The following is an 11,650-nucleotide window of genomic DNA, read 5'->3' as shown; positions in this document are numbered from 1 at the left end:
CCCCCCCCTTACCCTTATTCTTACCATCATTATGTCAAGCTATGGATTTCCTCAAACTGTCCACTGCCCTCTGCTCTATACCCTGCCACCCAGAGGGTCGGGAAAGGAAGTGTTCTTGCCATTCAACAAAAAGTAATTAGCGTACTGGGCTGTATGCACTATTGAGTGAGGGCGGGCAAGCAGGATTGCTCACGGAAATGACAGTAAATTGGTCAGGGGGCAGACTTCATGAGCTGTCAACACGACGGGGACGGGGGGAGTTGGAGTTGGGGATATTTCCTGTTTCTATTAAATTTGGAGAACGGCCTTGATGACCTTCCAGTAACTAGTGTGTAAGACAATGTGCTGGCCTGCAGGTGTACAGCCTGACAATCCCACCAAAAGTGGAGAAACTGAAGTCAGCGATAATGAGGAGAAACATGTTCTTGGACTTCACCAGTACTATACTACTTTTGGATGTATCCATGAATGCCTCTTAGCTCTAAAGATAGCTCTAAAGATTTATTATTTACTGAAGCTATTAGAATTGAGCTATAGAGTTTCTACAGTGAATGCAAGGAAAACATTTAAAACTAAAACTCAAATGGATATACCCTCTTTTATGTTGCTCAGCATATGAAAAGCTGTTGCCTAATGTGAAGTAAATCCAGGACCATAATTCAATGTTTTATAAACAGTAATGCAGATCCAATGAAAATCCTTTCAAAATGCTTAGACTCTACTAAGACTATGAATTAAGTGAATAAAATGACGAAATGCATTAGCAAATAGGCCTAGAGGTTTTAAACACAATTGCCTACTTGTAGGGAAGAATTGGTAAAGGATACAGTATTTGTTTCTTAATATTTGCCGAATCAGTATTTTGTAGTTATAATAGCTCTGTGGGATAAGGACAGCAGATTGTTAGCAGCAATGTTTTTAGTTTTAGTTGATCAACTTATGTTGATATGAAACTGAATTTGCTGTGTCCCAATGAAACAGTTTACTACTATGTCTGCAGTGGAAAACCAGAATCTGGTTGCAATAAGGATTGTTACATAATTAGCTGAACAAATGAGAAAAGTGAATGGTGCACATCATATCTGACACATGTAAATGTATTGACATATTGGACGAATGAAGATGTCCACGTTGAATGATGATTTCTACTTTGTGCATTGTGTGCCATCTGTCACCAAGAAGAGACACAGCTGTGACAGTAGATTTAGATAAACATAAAATTCTATCTTTGTAGTTGTTTTATTTTTATTCATACATATTTATACATTCATACAGTGCCTGCCCTCTTTAAAAACAAAAAAAACAAAACACTGTTTTCTTTGCATTGCCTCAAAATAAGTAAAATGGAGGGATGGTGAAAGAATTTGTGACATCATCCTTCCCGCTGCAGACTTCCAGACCAAACAGGGCTGTGCATCTGTTTTTCATTTTCAGACTTCATCTCCTTCTTTTCATTTTTTTCCCCTTTCTTTCTTTTTTTTTTCCAGAAGAAAGAGGGAGGTGCGGAAACTCGGGGATGGCCCTGCTCCAGGAGTTTGTGAGTTTGTTCAGTTGCAGGCTTAGAGACAGCACCACAGCTCCACCGGTGAGCTAACAGGAGGGTGTCTCAGAAGTGTGCCTGTGTGTCTGTGTCCCACCGACTCCTGTGCGCCCAGCTAGCTATCAGCCCCATCTCATCCGTGCTCCGTTGCCAGGACCACTGAAGGGGAAATACCAGAAGGATAATGACCCAGTGGTTACAGTTTTGTTGGAGTTCAGATTTCTAACACAAGACTGTGGAATACATCGATTGAAGCTCAGGGTAGGGGAACTCTTGTCATGTTTTGTTACAACATTTGTTTTTTGAGACTTCTAAAAGTGTAGATAATGTATGTGCATAGGATATATGTATGGTATGCATGTCTTGCATTTTGCATGTTTATTGTGTTTTCATTGTGTACTTTTTTATGGGAAGAATTACTACCACACCCATAGTTAAAGTGTGTGTAGTTGAACATGCTTTCTCTAACTGAATGGTGTTGCTTGTTTGAATATAGCTCAAAGATACCCAAACTAAAACAGGATAGTAGCTGTGTAAGTGCCTTGAATGCTTTGCTGAGCTACGTACTTTTCATTGTCATATTAGAGAAAACAGAATTTAAGCAAATTGAAGGATAAGAAGATGCGTGCTCTACTTTTTGCAAGGTTTTTAAAGTTAGTGCAAACCCAATGCATATTACATGCGATGCAATAAAATGCATTCAATGCATTTGCTCCCTGTAACATCAGTTACTGTTAGTTGCCTTACATGGATTGCAGATGGAGCGCAGTTGTCTCTGCATATGTGCGTTTCTTTCTGCTGCGGGGACGAGCAGTCAGAGCCACTCCCTTCACTGAGAGAGAGAGAGTAGAAGTGGGAGGGCTGGAGTGAGGAGGGTTTTCCATTCTTATGGCCAAACAGAACGGCAAACCTGAGCCATTTCAAAGCCAGGACCCCCAAAAACCAGGTGTTAGCCATTAGAAACGTTTAACTTCGGTCACGTCACAGCAGTCTCCAGGTTAGGTTGCTGCAGAAGGTCTGCATGGTTTTGCAGCGAGTGAATTATTTAAGTGGTGACACAGAAATCAGGTGAACTTTTAATGATCATTTTTTTTATGATAGTATTTTCAAGTATGTTGAGGACCAAAATATCTGAATTTCTTATAATTCCTCTGTCTGTTGGTAAAATGGTAAATTTTGGTCTAGTTTATTAAGCAGTTGTTCATCTAATCGCTCTTCATGTGCCCACTTATCTGAAAGGAATGTTCTGGAGTCACTCAAAAGACCCTTTGATGTTTATCAATCTTAATCTTTATAAAAACTAATTGGCCAATCTGTCAGACTTGTTGGATAGTATGAAACTATGCCTCCCACTTTGCGTGCGGAGAATACTTTGTATTTATCAGCTTCTGAAAATAAACCCAAGTGTTGTTTTATTGAATTATTTAGTTTCCTTGTCCCTGTCAAACTTGTCTATCTTTCATGTGCATTGAACTGATTAACTTAATTTGGCTGTCATCATCAGGCTATTAAGTAGTTGTGAAACACTTGAGCCACTTAAGCCCAGTCAGTTTTAGTGCCGGTCTGAAACTGCAGTGATTAGTTAAACTCACTCTAGGAGTTTATGCTGCATCTTGCACTACTGGGCAACAGATGGAGCTCCTGAACTGCACAGCCCTTAGGCGGAAAGTTAAGGGGAAATTGAAAGGGATGTTGCACTGCGCACTCTGCCACCTTGAGAAATACCCAGGAGAGACGTGTGAGATGAGTGGGAAACCAAAAGTTCTGGTTTCTCAGTCAAGTTAAGAAATTACAATTATAATTTTATTAGAGATCTCATCCACCTGTTCTTGATATTAATTCTCTCTTTTATTTGGTAAGATGTTACATGCTTTAGATAAGGCTTGACTATAGTAAAATCCTAATAAAATAGCTAAGAATGTGTTTTATCCTGAACTAGTTTTCGAAAATCATTTGACTTTAAATTATGATCGTTTTACCACCTCTTCAATCAAATTTTTTTCAAAATCAAATCATCAAAGGCAATAACAGAAAATGCTATTTAAAGAAATTAAGGGAGTGTGGACAGGGGTAAATGTGCGAACAGATGATGATCTGCTTCAAATGGCAATGGTGGTTGCAATGACTAATGCAGTTGACTATTCTTTGGGTGAAAAAGGATAGCCTGGTGCATAGGGACATGGATAAAGAACTCTGAACTTTAGAGAACTGCCCAAGTGATTGACTAGTACTCTCACACATACAGCATGTCACTGTTTTCTCCCTATCTTTACTTTTGAAAGTGTATCCATACTTTCAAGCTCCCCCACCCCTCTCAGTAATGGGACAGTATTGAAAGCCCCTGCACAAAATATTAAACTGTATCTACACTTCATTTAAATCTGGTCAAGGGGAATAATGTGGATTGCCGTTCCGTTTGGTTCAGTCTTAGGTTGTTGTTGTTGCCTGTCTTTGGAATAATATCAGAGTTATGTTTTGAGTGTATAGTTTAACTGTTTGCTTACAATTGTGAATAGTGGGGGATGAGTCATTTTTTACTGGAAATTTCATGAGAAATGTGTTAAACAGAAAACTTGCTGTTATAGTAATAGCTGATATAGTTAACTTGCTGTTATAGTAATAGCTGATACAGTTAACTTGCTGTTAAAGTAATAGCTAATATAGTTAACTTGCTGTTATAGTAATAGCTGACATAGGTAACTTGCTGTTATAGTAATAGCTAATATAGTTAGCTTGCTGTCATATACCAATTCTGGAGTCACAGTCACACTGTTGACTAGGTGCCAAAGATTAATTTAAGTTGGGTTTATTGCTGCCAAACGTTTGACTTTTTAAGTATTAAACATCTTAAAGATTTCTGAAAGATTGGCTTTTGGTTGGGTGCATTTTGTGTTATGTTATTCAGTCGCACTAACATCAACCATTCAATTGTTGCATTCATCACTAGTATAAGAGGTATTGGAACCCCCCGCGCCCCCCCACTATTGGAAAAAAGATTCGCACCCATCCACAATACTCATGTTGGTTGAGTGTGGTACCCTTTTATTAATATGTGTAATACTGCAGTTAGTTCAGACTCCCTCAGTATTAAAGCTTCTTCTATGCTGCTAGTGTGATTTGTAAGTAAATACTTACTGTGCATCACAGTTATAGATATTTATTATTTGTCTGTTGTTTTAAGATATATTTGTCTGTTTATCATTAATCATCTATTTACCTGTCTACCTATTGTACACATTTGTCTCTTTGTATTTTGTGCTTCAAATATTTATTTTGTGAAAGCCAAAGATTAACTTGAAATTGTTTTGTATCATTTCCAGGTACCTTATCTGGTGCTATATTGAAAAATAAAATGAGAAAGTGGCAGTTGCTGCCACCGTGCGCCCTTCTCTGGGTGCTTCTGGTGTGCTCTGGCCTGCCTTCCCAAACCTCTGCCCAGGCTGGTAAGTGCTTTGAGAGTTAATTCACAATATTGATACCACACATCTCTGTCCTCAGACTTCCGCAGCTGCCATGGAGCGGTATGGTTTAAAGACATCAGTCTGAAAATTATTCTATAGTGCTCTGCTCTTAAATAGCTGGTGAAATGTGGCTCCTGTTGGTTTGCGGAGGAACGGATACTGTCCCACTCTGGGCCACATTTTGGGTTTGTATGTAACATTATTGTGCACATTAGCTTTGAAAAGATAATTTTTTAAACATTACAATTTTGCAAAATGCTTTAGAGTTTTTACTTCCTAGGCACATAAAATAGTACATTAGAGTGCCTTTGCAAACTACCTACATAAAGCAAGCAAGTAAGCAGACCATCATTTTCATAATGATGTTTTCCCTGCAACTCTTGCATTACCTGCTTCCCATCTAACTCCTTATATGTCCTAAGCATTGGATATGTTCTATTAGGATGATCGACTGACCCATCACCTATTCTATCCCCAAATAAATAACAGCAATACAAAATAAGCAGCCTTAAGGAATATTGAAGAAAACTGCCAACATTTTTCAAGCAGTTCTTTGAGGTGTACAGTGTGAGTTAGGATAAGAATATAATCCCAAGCTAACTGGCTTAATCAATATTATGATTCTTTGTACAATAGGAGAACGGGATCAAACACGTTCCATCCAAACAGGTCTAGTGTTTTAAGATGATAAGTAGCATATACTGAATCTGAAATGACTAGCCTCATGCTCAAAGGTTATCGACATTTTATCAGCAGTAGCTTTCCCATAGGAGAAAAATTATTATTTAAATTAGTTGGCAGGGAAATCAAAGGATATCACCAGGCATTCTTCACAGTATACGCTACTCTGGATGTCCTCCTTTCTATTGGATGGGTCAAACTCAAAAGCATGACGGTCAAAGTTGCAATGACTGGTTGAGTAGCCATTTTTTACAGTACAGGTGTTTTCTTGCCCGTGGGATGCACATCATAGCTAGCTTTACAGGTAACGAAAAGGTCATACCTCCAATAAAGTGATATTTCAGGGGCTTTTCAAGTTGGTCTCTATCTGATGTGTCTCTGGTATACTATTTATTATCACAGCAATACACTGTAGCTTCCATTATAAGAGGCTATTTTGTGTTATGTACCAGATAGAGATTACTTTGAAAAACCCCAAAATGCCACTTTAACACCATTACATCATTCATTTTCTAGGCACGCCGTCACCTTCACACAGTTCATCATGTTTCTTGAGCACACCTTGACTGACATCTTGTGTGTTTGCATGTTTTTTTAACTGATTCATTAATAAATGCATTAATTGGACATTAATGCCTTTTTTCATGCCAAGACAAAACCTTTTACCTTTTAAAAAACTTCTATCTTACTCTTGTTTTAGTTTCATGTTATCCAATAGAAGGTAACATGTGAGAGTCTCTACCTGTGCACTACACTTATTCATGTTAGGAAGAGGTTAAAAGATCACGCCTATAACTTGCTCCTGACTAAGTGTAATTGTGTAGTGCCTCCTTAAGAATAAATAATACTGATCCAATGGATCAATATCCCCATTCTGAAGCCATTAATTATAGCTAAGCTTTCATCATCACTGCTTGCATCTTGTGAACACATTACATCTTGTTTTTGTTTGTTCACATGCAACTCTTATGTGCACAATCTGTGTAAAAAATTGAAACGGTGATGAACCTGCCTGAGCTCATACTTGATTATGCTGCAGAATATATGACAATCATCAGTTATGTTATGTTATGTTATCAAATACCAGTTTATCCATGTTAAACACATAAACAGCCAGTACTTGGTAGTACATAGAGTGCCTTATTGATTGATTAATGTAAGTCTTTGTTAGTCTTAACCTATTTTTTTGTACACATATTGGTTTAGGGATTGGTTTTAATGCATTTTAAATCATTCAGGGGCCATAACAACGGATTTGGGGGTTATTTAGATCCTTATAAATTTAAATCCTTATTAAGATTTTTATGAAGGTAAATTAACATTAGTGTATGAACCCCTTTTCTGGGTTGATCTTTTTAGTCTTTGGAGATGAGTGACAAACAATGGCCATGTTAAGCATTGCATTACGTCAGTTCATTGTGGAATCATACAACAAACCAAATAACTGACAATAATTCCAATGCAAATATGGTTTCATATAAAAACTAGCGGAGCCTCTTGAAAGATGCATCGTCAAGTATGAGACAAGTATGAGTCATGACCGGTACTGTTATCACTGAATCTTGTAACATGATCCTGCATGGGGTGACTGAACTCAAAACGAAGATGACAAAATTACACTTTATTTCTCTCACAAACACAAACTGTTCCATATTGAGAATATGACAAACACTGTGATTGGAAACAGACCCTTTCAAATTCATTTTAGAAGAGACACATATGTATCCTCCACTTCACATACTGTATAACATATAAAAGTCAGTCAAAAACATCCCATATCACACTGCGAGAGAGAGAGAGCATCTTCCTTGGTTCAGTCTACATGCAGCATGACATGCTTGTGTTTGTGTTTTATGATGATTTTTTGCTTATAGTTATGACCAATATGTGATGCTTGCCTTTTCTCTCCCCTCTTCTTCTGTCTGTTTTAACACTCACTTGATGGATTTGTCTTCTGTTTGTCCCTCCTTTTGTCTCCCTCTCCCCCTTCCTGTCCTCTTCACACCTGAAGCACAAGAGGTCGCTGACCTTGTGCTCTTAATTGATGGATCAGAGAACGTTGGAGCTGCCAACTTCCCCCGTGTCCGCGATATCGCCCTGAGAGTGATCGAAAGCCTTAACGTGGGCAGAGACGCCATCCGGGTGGCTGTGGCACTGTATGGCGCCGACCCCGAGATTAAGTTCTATCTCAATAGCCATGACAACAGAGGGTCGGTCCAGACTGCCATACAGGGGCTCACGTTCCCAGGTGGCGATGAGGCAAATTTGGGCGCTGCCTTGGAGGAAGTAACTGAAAGCCTGCTGATTACGGAGGCAGGGGGAAGGGCAGAGGAGGGTGTGCCTCAGATCCTGGTTGTAATCAGTGCAGGGCTATCCAGCGATGATATCAGTTTAGGGGAGCAGGCCTTAAGGGAGTCCAATATCTATACGTTTGGTGTGGCCATTGGTGAGACGGCAAGAAGCACTATGGAAATGGTGTCATCTGACTCAAGCTTTGTGGTAAATGCTCCTGATCTGACAGCTGTGGATAGCATGGCTGACCAACTACTACCATACATTAGTGGTGTGGCTAAACGGGAAATTGTGTTACACACTCAAATTACTCAAGGTATGTAAACATGTGTATATACTTTTATGTAAACCAGAGGGGGCTTACGAACTCAAAATGTTTGGGTCACTGACAACGTTTTTGATATCTGTAATGTCTATATTCAGACTCAGATTCTGACAATGTACAGCTGTCCACAATGAACCAGCGAAAAGGTTAGGGATAATAACCGATCATTTAATAAATATAATAAATACAATAAATGTACAATTCTAGTATGTATAATGCTTCTCACAACATCAGTGTAGACCCTGGTTTTACCTTTGATAATGTTCTTCATAAATTAAAAAAATATATCATTAACATCAAAGATACAGAGAAAGTTTTGCTGCAAATCTCTGACGGTCTGACTTCCAAAATAGGGACAGTCCAAGTAAGTAGAATCTAGTCATTAGTCTGACACCATCTTACTACAATATGACAGTTGTTAAAAATGGGGCTTTTTGGTTGGTCAGTAATATGCTTTTGTAGCTATGGGGCTATTTCCCTGCAATACAGATAGGGGTATAGGGGTATGAAGATGGTAAAGGATGAGGCCTGAGGCAACCAGTTATTAGTGTTAATCTCTCAAAGGCACTAATATACTAGGATCCAGAGACATTCAATGTCATCAAATAGCTTTAAAATGTTGAAGTGGTAGATATCTTACAGGAGCATTTAGAAAAAAAATCTCTGATAATGATAACAGATGATCCAGTTGCCATATCCTTATACACAACCAGCTGGGTCATGTCTTGGTTTTGAGAGAGAAACCTCACAGTTACTGTGGGAGCACTGAGTAGAGCAAGTTGCTGATGCAGAGACCCTGAGCACATCTTCAAGCTGCTGCTCGATCTTTCTGAATGAACCTTGTTGCAATACATTATCAGTATATTTATCAGCTCATACCATTGAAATATGGTAATGTGATCATGAGTTTCGCTCAGTTGTCTGTACTTTAGTAAGCAGCTCTAACTCCAAGTTAAGTTAAAATCATGTCTAATAATCTATTTACCACATCCTCTCACTTGACCTGTTATGATTTTGCTGAAATCAATTGGCTTGAAAATCTAGCCAGGTTTGAGTCCAAGTAAACAGTGTCAGTAAATAAGTTCACATGGTTTAGTTTAAATCGTTTTGTTGAATTGTTATTTCTGAGGTAGCAGAATGTCACATTTTCCGATTTTTTTAAATTTGTATGTGTATATCTATACTAGAAGTAATTATTTAGTTTATTTCATGTTCCATGTTTAGCAAACATGTTAAAGAAGATTAATTCAATCTTCACATGTGATCATGTTAGAAGGTTTTGAGGAGACAACATGGTCACTGTATTTGCTATTAAGCTGTATATGTGCTTAGATAAAGGTGAGTGTGTAAGAAGTAAGCTAAATTGGAATTTAATGGAACCTTTATGATTGCCAACACACAAAACCATAAGTAGATGTTGCTTGTGGGGCCAGGCCAATGTAATCTGAGAAAATATTCCTCTGGTAACCAGGCATAGTCACAACAGAATAACTCAATATAACTACAAAGTTTTTACTCAAAACTCAATTACCTCAATATGAAAAGAGTTCATAGGGTCCAAATATGAGATTGCTGAAATAGCTTCCACCATACATTAACTGATAGACGTTTTTATTCCTGGACTACAAATGTGTAAATTTGAAATCTTTTCCAACATAAAGATCTGCATATGGTAAAAAAAAAAAAACTATGCAACAAAGACTTTTGACACTCTGGTGTGAATGAAGATCATTTTTAAACTGTTATTTTCATCTCTGCTGAGGACACATACATCATGGCCTGTCCTCAGGTATATTCTAGGTACTAAAATATTTATCCCAGAGTCCCTATGGGAAAGTGAATGGAAAAACATAGTCTCATCATGTTTTCTGTATGGTTAGTGACATTAAGATCTTTTAATATAACTTTATTAACATTATGTTTTGTTATGTTTTACAGCCATCCAAGTTGGGAGCAGGGACATCATTTTTCTACTTGACAGCACTATGGGCAGCACTTCTCTGAATGCTGTGCGTGAGTTTATCAGAAAGTTTGTCGACACTATGCCATTAGGTCCCGACAAAGTGCAAATTGGTTTGGCACAATTTTTCTCGACCCCCAGTTTAGTGTTTGACCTGAACACACACACCTCAAGCGCCACAATGAGCGATGGGCTGGCCAAAATTCGCCCTAAACCTGGGACAACGGTGAACATCGGTGCCGCGTTAGACTTTGTAAGGACCAACATGCTGAAACCAGAAAAGGGCAGTCGCATCCAAGAAGGTGTGCCCCAGCTGTTGTTGTTGCTTACCAGCAAGAAGTCAACCGACAGCGTGGACCAAGCAGCAACAGCCCTCCAGCGTATGGGAGTTCTTACCATGGCAGCGGGGCAAAAATTGGCTGACCAGGCAGAGCTTCAGACTATTGCTTTTGATCCGAGTCTGGTGTTCATGCTAAAGGACTTCCGAGGGTTGCTACGCCAACCAAAAATGATAGTGTCTCCACTCTCTACATTATCAGGAGTTGTTGTGACAGAAGGACCGACAGAGCCAGGTAAGCTTTCTGTTATGATGACAAATTTGTCAACTTGATAGTTTCAGGTCCTAATTACTTTGTAGTCTGATGGTATTATTGCTAACAGTTGAAGTAGGTTACCTGGTTGTTAACAATAGTTACTGAAACATTTACTGAAAGTTTTTTCATTTATTTTACTTCCATTTAGTGGTGGAAATAACAACAGTGCAGACCCAGAAGGTGGTCAGAGATTTTATCTTCCTGGTGGATGGGTCAGACAACGTTGGTGATAGAAACCTGCCTTTTATCCGGAGTTTCATCACTGGTATTGTTAACCGCCTGGATGTGAGGCCTGAGCGTGCACGGATTGGGCTCATGCAGTATTCTGACAGACCAAAGACAGAATTCTCCCTGAACACCTACGAGTCTAAGCAAGACGTTCTTACTGCCATTTCACAGCTTCGCCTGATGGGAGGTCGCACTTTGAACACTGGTGCTGCCCTTGCGAATGCCCTGGAAAATAATTTCCAGGCTTCCGCTGGGTCTCGTAGGAGATCGGGAGTCCAACAGGTGCTTGTTCTTATCACTGGAGGTCAATCCCAAGATGAAGTGAAAAGAGTGGCAGACAGACTTGCAGTGGAAGGGATTTTAACCTATGCAGTCGGTGCAGGCAAAGCTGATGAAACGTTCCTTCAAGCTGTTGCCTTTGTACCACAACTGGCCTACTATGAGGATCGTTTTGATTCCCTGCCAAATGTTATTGATCGCATATTTACACCACTGATAACAGTGGTTGGAGACACCGAGAGTATAACACCACCTCCACCACCACCTGGTAAGTTTTGTAGCTGCAGAATA

At 39.1% G+C, this 11,650-nt stretch overlaps 1 protein-coding gene across 1 annotated transcript in view; it reads left to right on the top strand.

Annotated features, from left to right (window-relative positions):
- The first annotated feature begins 1,590 nt into the window (after positions 1-1,590).
- The window catches only part of LOC308365896 (collagen alpha-3(VI) chain-like), a 94,313-nt gene continuing 84,253 nt past the window's right edge, over positions 1,591-11,650 (top strand). The window contains exons 1-5 of the mRNA XM_080839514.1: positions 1,591-1,801; positions 4,861-4,983; positions 7,694-8,290; positions 10,238-10,831; positions 11,001-11,627. Coding sequence (XP_080695640.1) covers positions 4,893-4,983; positions 7,694-8,290; positions 10,238-10,831; positions 11,001-11,627 — 1,909 coding nt within the window. The 5' untranslated portion in view covers positions 1,591-1,801; positions 4,861-4,892. The remainder of the gene's footprint in view (positions 1,802-4,860; positions 4,984-7,693; positions 8,291-10,237; positions 10,832-11,000; positions 11,628-11,650) is intronic.

Source organism: Sprattus sprattus (assembly GCF_963457725.1).
Source record: "Sprattus sprattus genome assembly, chromosome: 5".
NCBI lineage: Eukaryota > Metazoa > Chordata > Actinopteri > Clupeiformes > Clupeidae > Sprattus > Sprattus sprattus.
This window is presented reverse-complemented; position numbering and strand designations above follow the sequence as displayed.